The following is a 16,616-nucleotide window of genomic DNA, read 5'->3' as shown; positions in this document are numbered from 1 at the left end:
CTTGATTATGAAGGACAATGGCAGTCATAGCCCAGACTGATGTGAGCCCTTCTCTTGTCTCTCACTTGGTGACCTCATCACCTACCATGTGTCTGATGATTGTATCTGTGCAGATGAATTCCAAATCTATCTATTCAATCCTAGTTTCTCTCCTGAGCTCTAGTTGCATGTTTCAACTGCCTATTGAATATTTCAAACTAATTAATTGAGTTGGTTAGAGAATGTTGCTAACATGAGTAATAGCAATCAATATAGATACTGTTTCTTACAATAATAGTTTAATCTGTTTATTAATCTGTTTAAATTTTAATGGGATGAACATTTTTTAACTTTACTAAGTCACTGTATTGTTAATATATTCCTATTATGTGTTTATTGTCTTCAGTTTGTATAGAAATTGAGATAGATTTTATTGCCTATAATTTAACAGTAATATAGCACTTCTGAAAGTATTTTTGACTGCATTTATAATTTTTTAGCTCTTTAGCATAGAAAACCTACAAATATGAATTTGTCTTGTATTGTTATTCACATTTTATTGATGTAGGAACTAGCTTTGGGATGTTCAGGGGCAAGTCAAGACTAAAGCTAGGCTCCAGATACCTCTGAGATTTACATTAGATTCTTAATATATTCAGAAGATATATACATACATATATGTCTATAAACGTATATTTTACCTTTATAGTACAGAATTCAGAACTTCAAGGGAAGATAGATGAGATCGAGAAAGCCTTTGAGACTTCTCAGTACAACTGGAAAGAAGAATGCCGAAGATTTGAATTGGATTTGGAGGAGAGAGACAACATAATTCAAAGCTGTAATCAAGAATATGATGTTCTTTTGAAGGAAAAAAATAGACTTGAGATTGTTCTAAAGGTACAGTGTTCTTATGAAGAAATTTTGGTTTCTTTACTTTTGGCTTGGATGTCCAGTTTTGATATTTTTTGGTAAAGCAAGAAAATCTGACTTAGGAAAGATAAATAGCACGTAGGTTACACTAAGGTTTCTTATCACTTGTGCTTGTTTTGTGTGTTTGTGTATATGTGTATGTGTTCATTTTCTCTCCTTTATTTTAGTTATTTTTTGCATTTTTCTCAGTTTCTTCTGTAATCCTTCATCACATTAGAACTTTTGCTGTGAAAATGTTTTTATGAAATGCAAGAGATGACAAAAAAAAACACAGCAATTTGTCACTCAAGCAGTGACATATTTTGAGATTACATATGAATGGAATACATATTTTTGTTTGAACATACCATAAAGGCAGTAGAATATTTTATATACCTAGTTCAGATTCTAAATGTTATCCATGATACATGTTACATAAACATTTAATAAACATTTAATGAATATTTAGTGTAATTATTTTATGGTATATTTCTTCAATTGCATCCCATAAAAGGATTACGTAGAGGGTATCATGTAGAAGTTGAAGAGTGATTTTGAGATGTCTACAATTTTTAATAGTGTGCAATTCAGTTGGATTCAACCTTTGAGTGCCTTCAAACTCTCAAACTAATGCCCTTTTTACTCTTAACTGTATTACCTGGAATTACCTTTAATGCATAGAATGTTCAATAATTCTCACAAACCAAGGTGAGGGCAGCCTCTTTCCAAATCCACTGCATTCTTTGACTTCCCTCTAATCAGACCACATCTTATGCTAAGGTTAGACATTGCCTCAACTCTAACTATTCCACTTTCTAATCTTTAAGTTCTTAGGTTTTGGTAGATGCTTCTTCTGTCAGGTTTGCTGCTACAGCAGTTTCTTTCTGTTTGTATGTGTCTTTTTTAAAAGTGGTGGTAATAAACCACGTAGCAATATCATATTTCATGGCAGCTTTAATAAGCTTGTGAAACGTCAGAATTTAGGGTGCTAGCCAGTCATGCATTTGGGTTCACTTTGGGAGAATGAAATGAGAAATGTAGATTAATTGACTAAGTAAGTTGGGGCCAAGAACAGGGTACCTAGCAGAAATAATACTTGTCATAAAACTTGCTTAGTTTTGTTTTATCTGGGACTCAATCTCAAGGACCTTTAATGCATGACTGACATACTCAAAAGGATAGAAATAATAAAGAAATTTGGGAGGTAAAAAACTGAGGTAGAGATATGCAGAAGTTAGTTTATATGTGTTAATGTATGCTATTTTGATTATTACCTTCTCTCCACTAATGGTCACTAGTGTGATAGGGCCATAGATCAAGGCTGGAGAGGCTTATATCAGTCCTTAAGGAGAGAGGGAAGATATTAGAGTCATCTCATATTAGTTACAAGTTACATATTAATAAATACTTAATGTACAGTCAGTATCAGTTGAATAATGCTTTTTGTCTTCAAAAATGTCCAAAATGATTCTGGGGAGTCAATTTAACTTTTAGTTTCTTCATTCTCTTGTTGACCTTATCATTCATATTTCTCATAATACTTAGTCTTCATTACCCTGAATCATTTTTTTTTTTTAACAATCAGGATTTTTTTGGACTATATATGATGCTGTACACATATTCACATATGTGTCACATACTAGGATGCTGATATATATTCCTTGGAGTCTACTTCCTCTTCCTTTTGATGTAAAACTACATAGCTTTCTATTCAAGTGTACGGGGATTTGATGTAACATAAGCATGATATTTTTATTAATTAATTTCAATAAATTAAGTAGTTGTTTATTGTTAAGTGAGGCATATATATGTGTGTATATATACATATTTAATATATATTAAAGGGGAGAGGGTGGGGAGAGGATATTTATTGAATAGATGAATAAAAGCAAAGTTTTATTCCTATGAAGGAGGCATTGGATCAGCATCAGGAACAGAAGGATGAGCTGGAATCTCACATCAGGGAGACAGCACTTGAGGAGTTTAGATTACAAGCTGAACAATGGGAAGCAGAAAGAAGAGAGTTACAGTTTTTAGTACAGGTATTTAAAAATAGAAATGTATAGTTAGTACATTAAATGTATCCTTTCACTGTCTGTGCTCTTAAGATGACATTGATGGTAACAGTTATTCATTCTGCCAACTTATTTCAGGCATTAATTTCTTTATTGTATATATTCCACTGATGCAGATTTTGGTTTCTTCATGCCTTAACAGACAGTCTTTATGAGTTGTAGCAGCTGGTAGATAGCCTTCTAGTGATGAATCTCCCAGAACTTCTCTAGGCTGCTCCTCATATGGTACATGTTTTGTTTTATCTGGGACTCAAGCTCAAGGATCTCAAGGGTCCATACCTGAAACCTTTCTAGTTTGGTCCAACTTGCAGAGCTTGCTTGCTCTAGGTTAACATAGCATTTGAGTTTTTTTTTTGTAAATAATATTTTTTTTTCCAATTACACGTAAAGATAGTTTTCAGCATTCATTTTTCATAAGATTTTGAATTTTACATTTTTCTCTCTCCTTCTCTCCATTCCATCCACCCTCCCCAAGACAGCAAGCAGTCTGATATAGGTTATATATGTGCAATCATATTAAACATATTTCCACATTAGTCATGTTGTGAAAGAAGAAATAGAACAAAAGGGAAAAACCATGATAAAGCAAAAAACAAACAAAAAATGAAAATAGTATGCTTTGACCTGCATTCAAACTCCATAGTTCTTTCTCTGGAAGTGAATAGTTATTTTTCATCATGAGTCTTTTGGAATTGTCCTGGATTATTATATTGGCGAGAAGAGCTAAATCTTTCATATTTGATTGTCACACAATGTTGCTGTTACTCTGTACAATTTTCTCCTGGTTCTGATCACTTCACTCAGCATCAGTTCATAATCATGCTATGATGAGATTTTCTAGTTATTGAGCTTGAAAAATGTATTTCGTTTGGAATTATATTCACAAAGTAGTAATTAATGAGTACAATTTTAGAACTGATAGGGATTGCAGAGATCACCTAAGTCCGACTTTTCATTTTATAGATGGGAAAACTGATAATATCAAATTGCTTTTGAGTGATAGAGCCCAGACCAGAAATGAGGTTTCTTGCTTTCTGGTTTCTTGTTCTTTTTGTTACACCAAACTGCATCTGAAATATTATGTAGCTTGGTTTGGAAGAAATATGCAGTCAGAATTCAAACTGCCATTGTTCTCATACAACAGACTTCAAAGAAAAATTCTGCCAGTCTACTCAATTTTTTTTTGCTAGACCTTCTTGAGATGATTTTGTGTCAAAGCAGACAACAGATTACAATTTTCCCACTCTAGTCTACTCAGTAAATAATAGAACTAATGATAAATTATGATAATTCTTTTAATGCATCTATTGAACACAGAACAATATGCAAGCAATGTCAAAAATTAATGTAGCCTTATGTGAGAAAATATTTCATAAGTTCTTTAAAAGGTGTTGAGGGAAAACAGTGTTGTGTTTTCTGAAAGTGGAAATCCTGAATTTATTCTGTACTTAAGAGTTCCAAAGGAAAATGTTATCTGTTCTTTATCTTAGACTTTGTCTTTAGACCATCCTTGGACCCTGGTGCTATTCTTTCCAGCTGTATCTTCTTCCTTCATTTTTTGTCTGAATGTTAAAAAGTCTGTCTTCTCCACCACACAAAACTCAGAAATCTTCTATGTGCCTTGTCAACGACATATAACACTGTTCAGAAACCAACCTTAAATATATCGATGAGAAATACTTTCTATGAACAATCTTCCATCCAATTCTTGCTAAGCCAGAATGAACAAATTTGAGGTTATATCAAATTATTGATAAATTTTATAGGTGCCCTTAAAAATTAAAGTCTTTTATTAATTTTCAGTTGCAGTAACCTTTAGAGCTTAGAGACAAAGGACTATCATTTCCAGTTACCTAGCAATAACAATGCAACTTATGCCGTTAGAGTAAAATTTTTTCCTGTTTTATAATTAGAATAGTTAGATCTTTTTGCCATTTAAAAATGTGTAAATTTGGAAAAGAAAATTCATTGCTGTGATGTAGAAACAGTGAACCCTCCCCCCACTTTTTTTCCCTTCTAGAAGAAATTTTTCCTTAAGCAACCCAGGGGATTGATATAGTCACATTCTCTTTTGTTCCCATCAGAAGTTGCTAGGGTTTGTTTCCTGCCTACAGTTATGTGTTGACTTAGTATAGTTTTTTCCATTGTGTAGGTTCTCTAGGACATTATTTACATGTCTTCAATGAACTGTTAATTGAGATCTTATTTTAAGTAATGAAGCCAATGTGGTATTTTTGGTTAGGTTTTGGGACTCCATTTAATGTATTATTAATAAAAATGTGCAGCTTTGAGCTGTCAGTTTTCTAATACTTTTTCCATTATCTGAAAACATAAGTTTCCTCTCTCTGTAAGAATATTGATGGAAATTCTTAATGATTAAAAACAATTTCTTCTACATTTATTTAAAATTTGTGGTGGTTTTCAAACATTTCAGAAAAGTTTTGTTCCATGAATGATCTTTTCTTTCTTTTTAGATATATTTGAAATTAGCATTATCACTTCAATTCTGGTTTTTAAAAAATTTCATTGTTTTTAACGTAATTAGCAATATAGTTTTAATGTATTTTTAAGAGGATTTATGCACAATAATACAAAATTTTTAATTGATATATGTCAGTCAGAAGTATAAAATGTATCTGTGCAATTGCTGGGGAGAATTTGCATGGATGATACAAAACTGGGCAGTCATAAAGTCATTTCTTTTTGATTTTGGAAAATATGCAATTTTCAATGGCAAGGGCACTAGCTCTACTGTCCTTATATTATTTTGTTCCAGTTAATATAAAAACAAAGGTAATTCTCTGAAAACACATGTTTTGTGTGGCAAAAGAAGTGCACATTTCTATAGTACTTTATAATTTACAGAGGGCTATCCTCACAACAGTCCTTCAACGTAGGTAATATAAGTTTTATTATGTACACTTATACTATCCAATTAGGTGAATCTATTCTTTGATTCAAAAATTCATGGCTGGATAAACGGATTACTAGTTCATTTAAATAGATCACTGTCATCAATCAGAGTATATTTCTCTGTGAATATAGCATTGTGCTAGGTACCATATCATACTCATCTTTTTATTACACTGAAAGTAAACCCTTTAAAGTTACTGATTTTCTCTTAGTTTTTAAATTCAATAGCCTTTTCTTTTCAAGAGTTAAAAATATTTTCTTTCCATGTAGTAATGTCAACAGTTCAGCTTTAGAGAGTCTTTTATAGTTTTTCTTTCCTGTTTACCTTTACATGCTTCTTTTGATTCTGGTCTTGGGAGGTCAAATTTTTCTATACAGATCTGGTCTTTTCCTCAACATGAATGATTGAAAGTCATATATATCATTGAATGACCATTTTTTCCCTTAAAGTATTATACTCAGATTTGCTGGGTAGGTGATTCTTGGTTTCAATCCTAGTTCCTTTGACTTCTGAAATATCTCAATCCAAGCCCTTTGATGTTGAAGCTACCAGATCCTGGGTTATCCTGATTGTATTTCCACGGTACTCAAATTGTTTCTTTCTAACTGCTTGCAGTATTTTCTTCTTGATCTGGGAACTCTGAAATTTGGCCACAATATTCCTAGGAGTTTCTCTGTTCAGGTCTTTTTCAGGAGGTGATCAGTGAATTCTTTCAATATTTATTTTGCCCTCTGATTCTAGAACATCAGGGCAGTTTTCCTTGATAATTTCATGGAAGATAATGTCTAGGGTCTCTTTTTGATCATGGCTTTCAGGTAGTCCTATAATTTTTAAATTATTTCTCCTGGATCTATTTTCCAGGTCAGTTGTTTTTCCATTGAGTTGTTTCATATTATCTTCTATTTTTTCAAATTTTGGGTTTTGTTTACTAACTGCTTGGTTTAACTCAAAGTCAGTCGTTTCCCTGAACTCAATTCTCTCTTTCAGCGAATTATTTTGTTCAGTGAGCTTTTGAACCTTCTCCTCCATTTGGCTAATTCTGCTCTTTAAAACCTCCTTCTCCTCATTGGCTTTTTGGACCTTTTTTGCCAATTGAGTTAGCCTTTTTTTAAAGCTGTTATTTTCCTCAGAATTTTTTTGGTTCTCCTTTAGTAAGCTGCTAACTTGTTTTTTTTTGTTTTTTTTTTTTTATTTAGCTTTTAACATTCATTTTCACAAAATTCTGGGTTACAAATTTTCTCCCCTTTTATCCCCTCCCCCCCCAAACCCAAGCATTCTAATTGCCCCTGTGACCAATCTACTCTCTCTTCTATCCTCCCTCTCTGCCCTTGTCTCCGTCTTCTCTTTTGTCCTGTAGGGCCAGATAGCTTTCTTGACCCCTTAACCTGTATTTCTTATTTCCCAGTGGTAAGAACATTACATTTGATCCTAACACTTTGAGTTCCAACTTCTTTAGCTCCCTCCCTCCCCATCCCTTCCCCTTGGAAGACAAGCAATTCAATATAGGCCAAATCTGTGTAGTTTTGCAAATGATTTCCATACTAGTTGTGTTGTATAGGACTAACTATATTTCCCTCCATCCTATCCTGTCCCCCATTACTTCTATTCTCTTATGATCCTTTCCCTCCCCATGAGTGTCGACCTCGGATTGCATTCTCCTCCCCATGCCCTCCCCTCCATCCTCCCCCCCACCCTTGCTAACTTTCTTTTTTAAGGTCTTCTATTGCCTGAGCCCAGTTTAAGTTCCCTTTGGAAGCAGAGGCTTTGACTTCCTCTGACAGTATGCCTTGTTCTTCCTCATCAGAAAGGATGGAGGGAGACACCTGTTCCCCAAGAAAGTAACCTTCTATAGTCTTATTGTTTTTCCCTTTTTTGGGCATTTTCCCAACCAGTTACTTGACTTCTGAGTTTCCTTTCCACAACCACCTGGTCTCTAGTTCCGGCAAGCCAGCACTTGGGGGCTGAGATTCAAATACGCTGCTCCCAAGCCTCAGAGGCTTTCAGTGGGTGCAGGGCTGCTATTCAGTGTGAGATTAAGATCAGCTGCTCAGGTGGGGGCAGGACTGACAGACAGGGTTCAGTTCCCTCAGGGTCTCCAGGATAAGACCTTCAACAATGGCTACTGACTGCTTTGGGAACCCAGTCTACTGCTGCCTCTACTGCTGCCACCTGAGGAGCCCTGAGTTATGGGGACACCCTGCTCCCCTCTCCGCCAGCTGAAAAGACCCTCTCACTGACCTTTGGTGCCTGTGGGTTGAGGGACCTGCACTGCTGCTGGAGATTCTGTCCCTGAAGCCTGCTTGGATCCGCTCCTTTTGGTGCCACGTGACCAAAGCAGGGCTGGGTTCTGCTCTGTGTCTGGTGCAAGATGGACCTTTCCTGTTGGTCTTTCAGATCTCTCTAGGACAGAAATCTCCACTCCGTTGTTCTGTGGCTTCTGCTGCTCTAGAATTTGTTGAGAGTTCTTCTTTACAGGTATTTTCTGGGCTGTGGGGTAAGAGCTAAGCATCTGTGCATCTTTCTACTCCGCCATCTTGGCTCCTCCCCTCAATGGCCTTTTCTTAATCTTCGTTCTCTCTGGTCTGCCTCTCTGTGGTCTTTGACACTGTTGATCACATACTTTGTCCTCCTTGATTCTTTTTTTCTTTCTAGGTTTTTGGGACACTACTCTCTCCTAGTTCTTTTCCTTCCTACCTATCTGATTGTTCCTTCTGCGTCTCACTTTCTAGATCCCCTTCCAGATAATGTCTTCTAACCATAAGTATCCCTTAAGGTTCTGTCCTAGGCCCTTTTCTTTTCTCCCTCTATACTACTACACGTAATGACCTCATCAGCTCCTGTGGATTTAATTATTATCTCTGTGCTGATGATTCTCAAATCTGCTTGTCCTACCCCAAATTCATTGCAGGCCTCCACATTTGCATCTCCTGCTGCCTTTCAGACATCTTGAATTGAATGTGAATTAGTCATTTTAAATTCCATATGTCCAAAACAGAACTATTATCTTTCCCCTAAACCCTTCCTCCCCATCTACATTCCTCATTTTGTGTGTGTTTTCGTCCTTCATTGCCGAAGAAGACCATGCCATCAGAGAAATAATGACATGACTTGCACTCGACTTTGTTTTGAGGGAGGGCTGTGCAGGTCACCAGCCTCACTTCCCCTCCAGAGCCATCTGAATCCAGTGACCAGATATTCATCAGGATAACTGGAGATGATGGCAACACCATCCTCCCAGTCCTGTAGTTTTGGAACCTAGGAGTCATACTGTATTCCTCATTATCTCCAAATTTCCTCCCCACTCCCCGACTTCTGCCAAATTCAATCTCTTGTCAAAGCCATTGGATTTCACCTTTGGAACATCTCTTGAATGTGATCCCTTCTCTCCTCTGACACTGCCAACCATTCTCTTGTAGGCCTTCATCCATTCAGCCAATAAAATGATTTTTCTAAAGTACAGATCTGACTGTGTCATCCTTATACTCAATAACCTGTAATGACTCCCAGTTACCTCCAGGATCAAATACAAAATGCTCTGTTTGGCATTCAAAGCCCTTCATAATCTAGCCTTCTTTAACCATTCTAGTCTTCTTATACCTTGTTTCTCATCTCATACTCTTCAGTCCAGTGACACTGGCTTCCTGTCTGTTCCACAGTCAAGGTATTCCAGACATTCTCTCTGGCTGTCCCCCATGTCTGGAATGCTCTCCTTTGCTCTGACTGCTATCCTCCCTGATATCCTTTAAAGTACCAACTGAAATCTCATCTTCAGTAGGTATCCTTCCCTAACCTCTCTTTTTAATGCCTTTCTTCAGTTAATTATTTCCTATTTATCTTGCATATAGTCCACTTTGTATATGTTTGTTTGCATGTTTCTCTTATTAGATTGTAACCTCCTTGAGGGTGTGGACTATTTTTTGTCTCTTTTTGTATCCTCAGCCATTAGCATAGTACTTGACAAAAGAGCAGGTACTTAATAAATTTTTCTTGATTGATAAAAAACAAATTGAGCAACAAGCCTAAGTTTTCATTTGCCAGCAATCTAAGATGGACAAACATCTGTAGACTGACTTACAGAACAATGCTTTATCCATTGTCTTTTTTTTGTTGTTTGTTTTTTAAATTATTTTATTTGTTTTCAGTATTCTACAATCATTTCCATATATCTCAGATTTTTTATCTTCCCTCCCTCCTTTTCCCATCCTTCTCCACTCCTTCCCTGAGGTGGCGCACAGTCTTATATAGGTTCTACACATACATTCCTATTAAATACATTTTCACCTTAGTCATGTTGAATAGAAGAATTAAAATGAATGGGAGAAACCATAAAACAAAACAAAACATAATGCAAAAGAAAATAGTCTGCTTCATTCTGTGATCCAATTCCATAGTTCTTTCTCTGGATGTGGAAGGCGTTTTGCCTCAAAAGTCCATTGGGAATTTTTTAGGTCCTTGCATTGCTATGAAGGACTAAGTCTACCAGAAAAATCCCTTGCACGCTATGGTTGTTGCTGTGTACAAAATTCTCCTGGTTCTGCTCTTTTCACTTAGCATCAGTTCATATAAGTTTTTCCAGGCCTCTCTGAAGTCTTCCTGTCAATCATTTCTTATAGCACAATAGTATTCCATTACCTTTGTATACCACATCTTGTTCAGCCATTACCCAATTGATGGGCATCCCCTTGATTTCCAGTTTTTGGCTACCACAGAGAGAGTTGTGGGACTCTTTCCCATTTTTATGATCTCTTTGGAATACAGTCCTAGAAGTGATATTGCTAGGGCAAAGGGTATGCACGTTTTTGTAGCCCTTTGGGCATAGTTCCAAATTACTCTCCAGAATGGTTGGATCAGCTCACAGCTCCACCAACAATGAATTAGTGTTCCAAGTCTCCCACATCATTTCCAGCATTTATTATCTTCCTGTTTTGTCATGTTAGCCAATCTGATAGATATGATATGGTACCTCAGAGTTTTGATTTGCATCTCTCTAATCAGTAGTGATTCAGAACATTTTTTTAATGTGACTATAGATAGCTTTAATTTCTTCCTCTGAGAACTGCCTGTTCATAGTCTTTGACCATTTATCAATTGAGGAATGACTTGTATTCTTGTAAATTTGACTCAGTTCTCTATATATTTTAGAAATGAGGCCTTTATCACAGATACTAGTTGCAAAAATTCTTTCTCAGTTTTCTGATTCCCTTCTAATCTTGGTTGCATTGGGTTTGTTTGTGCAAAATCTCTTCAGTTTAATCACAATTATCCATTTTGCACTTCATAATGTTCTCTATCTTTTGTTTGGTCAAAAATTTCTCCATTCTCCATAAATCTGACAAGTATACTATTCCTTGCTCTCCTAATTTATTTACAGTATCAATCTTTATACCTGGATCATGTATCCATTTGGACTTAATCCTTGTGTATGGTGTCAGGCATTGGTCTATGTCCAGTTTCTGCCACACTGTTATCCAGTTTTCTCAGCAATTTTTGTCAAACAGTGAGTTCTTATCCCAGAAACTGGGGTCCTTGGGTTTATCAAATAGTAGATTGCTGTTATCCATCATTTTTATTTAGTTTCTGAAGTGCTACATAGAGCAGAAAGTAAGGAATTTGTTGCCCACTGATAAAAATTGCTAAGTGCAGGCGTTTGTGTTAGTGGAGAAGGGAAAAAATAAACTTTCACTATGATGAATAAAGGAAACAATAAAATAAGGTGTCATATCAGGCCATAAGAGATAGCATGTTATAAGTATGATGTCTGGGAGTTTAGAGGGTTAGGCAGGTAGCAAGACTAAGTCAGACTGGAGGTGATGTTAGCCAATGATGGGTTTATCAGGTCAAGCCAGGGAAGAAAGAATGAGCTAGAGGCTGGTAGACAAAGGGCAGATGAACGTCATATTCAGATATCATCTGGGTTGTAGAATCTATATGTGAGGAAAAAGTATCAGGGATAGATTTACACACATGGTAGTCATAGGACAGACGTGAGTAGAGTCACACTTGACAGCAATAGTCAGGAACCTGTGCCAGGGGACTGGATAACGTTGGAATAGGAACTAAGCAAAGTATCTGAGCCCCGTTGTACTTGCAGTTAATACTACCCTTATTCTCCCTAGAGGCAACTTGGGGATGCAGTGTAAAGAGCACTTGAAAGGGCTTGAAGTCCGGAAGACCCAAGAGAATTGCTAGTTCTGTGACCTTGGGCAAATCACTATTGCTTTTTGCTTTAGTTTTCTCAGCTGTCAAATGAAGAATATAAGTAGCGATTAGCTGATAGGGTCATCATGAGGATTCAAGGAGATATATGTAAAGTGCTTGGCACAGTGCCTGCCCCATAAATGCTTCATAAATTCCTATTCTTTTCTTTCCTTATTTCCCTTCCTTTGCTTCCTAGTTTCCGTATTTCTCATAAAGGTCTCACCATTCTTTCTGTTATTCAAGTTCACACCTTTCGAGTCATCCTTGATTCTTCATCTTTCCTTATTCCTTACACTGAATTACTTTCCAGGTCTTGTTGATCCATTTATACAATGTCTTCCACGTTTGTCCCCTTCTTTCCACTCATAACGATACTCTCTTAGTTCAGGCAGTCTGCTTCTCATCAGGGTTATTATGATAGTCTCCCTTCAATCTCTTCCTTCTCTACTATAGCTGCCAAAATGACATCTCTAACAAACAAATCTGACCATGTTATGCACCCTGTTGCTTGCAGGTAGAGGAGTAAAAACTCCCCTGATTGCCATTAACAGTTTTGCTCCAGCCTACCTTTCCAGGTACACAATATCTCCGCATGTGCAGGAGAGTACAGCCGAACTGACCTATTTGCTGTTCCTTATGTGTAACGTTCCTTTTTCCATCTCCATGCCTTTGTATAGACTCTTTTCCTTTTCCAGAGCTCACTCCCTCCGCGTCTTTCTCTCTGAGAATCTGTTGCTTTCTTCAAAGATCTGTTCAAGTGCTACTTCCTACAGGAAACCTTTCCTGTTACTCTTCATCTACTTGTGCCTCTCCCTCTTCTCAGATTTACCTTGTATTTACTTATGTGTATATATTATTTCTTCAGATGAATGTAAAGCAAATTGAGGGCAAGGGCTGTTTAGTTTCTTGTTTTGTATCCCTAGTGTCTAGTACAATGCCTGGTGCTTGGTAGATGTTACAAATGCTTGTTGATTAACTCTTCCCTCTCTCTCATTACTCATATCTAATCAGCTTCTCCCGTGATAATATTTCTCGAACTTGTGATCTCCTTTCCATTCTCATTTCTGTCATCCTAGTTTTGGACCTCAGTATCTCTCATTTAGATTTTTATAATCACTTCTTAATTAACCTTATCATTTTCAGTTTCTTTTCCATGAAATTCATGCCATATATTGCTACTAGATTAATTTTAAGATCACACATACAATCATATATTTGGAATTGGAAGGGTTCTTTTTCTAAATTTATTTTTCTCAAAATTTTTTCTTGGCTTCCTATTACTTGATGAATGCCAAATTCCCTAGCTTGACATTCAAGGCTTGCTAATTGAAATAATGCCCATCCTGTAGCTACCAATTGACATGCCAGTGGTTCTGTGAAGTCTTTCCTAATTGTTCTATCCACAAATGACTAAAAATTTTGTTTACAACTTTTTTATGTACTTATAATTCTTTGTATTTTTTCTCATTTCCCCTCTCTACTGTCACTGTTCGAATTCAAGTTGTTATTACTTTTTACCAAGAGTTTAGGTCCTAAACAATTTTGATAGTGTTTTAACTATAAAATTTTATGTTTAGACCAGTGGTTTCCAAATTGTATAGTTTGGAAACCTGGGGGCCTGCAGTTAGTGCAAATAGTCTTCAGATCCACCTGTTGTACGTAAATCATTGTTCTTTTGTTTTGTTCATTTTCTCATTTGTATTATAACTAATATAATTTGTGTATCTGTGTGGGAGGGAGGGTCTATATAGTTTAAAACGAATTAATTTATTTTCCCCTAATTACATGTAAAAACAATTTTTAGCATTTGTTTATAAAACTGAGTTCCAGATAATCTCCTTTGCTCCTTCCTTTGAGGGAGGCAAACAGTTCAATATACATGTGTAGTCATGCAAAACATATCCATAATATTCTTGATGTTATGAACAAAAACATAGATTAGAAGAAAACTCATGAAAAATAAAGTAAGTAAAAAAAGGATGCTTCAGTCTGTATTTAGACACCTTTAGTTCTTTCTCTGGGAATGGATAGCATTTTTCATCCTAAGTCTTTCAGAATTCTCTTAGATAGTTGTGTTGCTGAGAATAGCTAAGTCATTTACAGCTTATCATTTTACAATAATGCTCTTACTTTGTATACAGTGCATATTTCACTTTGCATCAACCCATGCAAGTGTTTCCAGGTTTTTCTGAGAGCATCCATTTCTTATAGTATAATAGATGCTCCTAGAAAAGCCATCATAATCACATACCACAATTTGTTCAGTGATTCCCCAATTGATGGGCCTCCTTTCAATTTCCAATACTTTGCCACCAGAAAAAAGAGATGCTATAAATATTTTTGTCCACATAGGTCCTTTTCCTTTTTAAAAAATCTCTTTTGGAATCTTGACCTAGTAGTGATATTGCTAAGTCAAAGGGTATGCTTGGTTTTATAACCCTTTGACTGTAGTTCCAAATAGCTTTACAGAATAGTTGAATCCGTTTACAGCTGCAACAACAGTGCATTAATGTTTCATTTTTCCCACATCACCTCCAGCATTTGTCATTTATCTTTTCTGCCCTATTAACCAATCTAATAGGTATGAGGAAGTACCTCAGAATTGTTTTAATTTGTATAAATTGTTTTAATTTAATTTTAAATTTAATTTAATTCTCCAATCAGTAGTGAGAGTACTTTTTTCATATGTCTATATATGTTTCACCTGGAAACTGATGTCTTTTCATCATTTATCATTTGGGGAATGGCTCTTATTTTTATAAATTTGACTCAGTTCTCTGTGTGTTTCAGAAAAGAGACCTTTATCAGGGCCACTTGCTTCAAAATTTTTTCACAGTTAACCATTGCTAACTGTATTGTCTTTCATTGTATCCCCCTCCCCCATTTATCCTATTTTCTCTTTCTCCTTTCACGCTGTCCCTCCTCAAAATTGTTTTGCTTCTGACTGCTCCCTCCCCCAATCTGCCCTCTGTATCACTCCTCTTCTCTTGTGCCCTTTTTTTCCTACTTTTCTTGTAGGGTAATTGAGTGTGTATGTTATTCCCTCTTTGAGCTAATTTTTATGAGAGTAAGGTTCAGTCACTCCCTCTCACCTATCCCTCTTCCCTTCCTCTGTAAAAGCTTTTTCTTATCTTTTTTTATGTGAGATAATTTACCATATTCTACCTCTCCCTTTCTCTTTTTCCCAACACATTCCTCTCTCACCCTTTAATTTTATTTTTTAAGATATTATCCTTTCATATTCAACTCATATCTGTGCCCTCTGTTTATATATATTCCTTCTAACTACCCTGGTAATTAGAAAGGTCTTATGAGTTACAAATATCATCTTCCCATGTAGGAATGTAAACAGTTTAAATTTATTAAGTCCCTTATGATTTCCCTTTCCTGTTTACCTTTTTATGCTTCTCTTTAATCTTGTATTTGAAAGTCACATTTTCTATTCAGCTCTTCTTTTCATCAGGAATGCTTGAAAGTTCTCTGTCTCATTGAAAGTCCGTTTTTTTCCCCCTGAAGGATTATACTTAGTTTTGCTGGGTAGATAATTCTGGGTTGTAATCCTAGCTCCTTTTCCCTCTGGAATATCATTTTCCAAGCCCTCTTATCCTTTTATGTAGAAGCTGCTAAATGCTGTGTTATCCTGACAGTGGCTCCACAGTACTTGAATTGTTTCTTTCTGGCTGCTTCCAATATTTTCTCCTTGACCTGACTATAATTTGGAATTTGACTATAATATTCCTGGCAGTTTTCATGTTGGGATCTCTTTTAGGAGGCAATCAGTGGATTCTGACAATTTCTATTTTACTCTCTGGTTCTAGGATATCAGGGCAGTTTTCCTTGATAATTTCTTGAGAGATGCTATGTAGGCTCTTTTTTTGGTCATAGCTTTCAGGTAGTCCAATAATTTTAAAATCATCTCTCCTGGATCTATTTTCCAGGTCAATTGTTTTTCCTATTAGATACTTATCACTGTCTTCCATTTTTTCATCCTTTTGGTTTTGTTTTATTGCTTCTTGATTTCTCATAAAGTCTTTAACTTCTACTTGCTCCATTTTAATTTTCTTTCTCCATTCTAATTTTTAAGGAATTATTTTCTTCAGTGAACCTTTGGACCTTCTTTTCAATTTGACCATTTCTGCTGTTTAAGGCATTCTTCTCATTGTTCTTCTGGACCTCTTTTACCATTACCCTAGTCTGTTTATTAAGGTGTTATTTCCTTCAGTATTTTTTTGTGTCTCTACCAAGCTGTTGACTCATTTTTCATGATCTTCTTGCATCCCTCTCTTTTCTTTTCCCAATTTTTCCACTTCCTCTCTTACTTGATTTTCAAAATCCTTTTTGAGCTTTCCATGGCCTGAGAGCAATTTCTGTTTTTTTTCAGGGGACCCCTTTTGGGATTTTTCAGTTCCTATTTTTATTGGAGGCTTTGGATATAAAAACTTTTTTTGTTGTCTTTTTCTGAGTGTGTGTTTTGAGCTTCCTTGTCACATTGTAACTTTCAATAGTTTTTTTTCTGTTGTTTGCTCATTTTCCCAGCT

At 35.9% G+C, this 16,616-nt stretch overlaps 1 protein-coding gene across 12 annotated transcripts in view; it reads left to right on the top strand.

Annotated features, from left to right (window-relative positions):
- Nucleotides 1-16,616, top strand: part of CCDC171 (coiled-coil domain containing 171) — a 509,668-nt gene that overhangs the window by 45,673 nt on the left and 447,379 nt on the right. For 9 of the 12 annotated variants that reach the window (XM_072655913.1, XM_072655923.1, XM_072655945.1 and 6 more), the window contains 2 exons: nucleotides 689-879; nucleotides 2,802-2,933. In XM_072655913.1, coding sequence (XP_072512014.1) covers nucleotides 689-879; nucleotides 2,802-2,933 — 323 coding nt within the window. The remainder of the gene's footprint in view (nucleotides 1-688; nucleotides 880-2,801; nucleotides 2,934-16,616) is intronic. The other 3 variants (XM_072655937.1, XM_072655979.1, XM_072655930.1) reach the window with 1 other exon arrangement.

This window comes from Notamacropus eugenii, chromosome 1, assembly GCF_028372415.1.
Source record: "Notamacropus eugenii isolate mMacEug1 chromosome 1, mMacEug1.pri_v2, whole genome shotgun sequence".
Taxonomy (NCBI): Eukaryota; Metazoa; Chordata; class Mammalia; order Diprotodontia; family Macropodidae; genus Notamacropus; species Notamacropus eugenii.
Note: the sequence above shows the minus strand (reverse complement) of the source record. Positions and strands in the feature narration are given on the sequence as shown.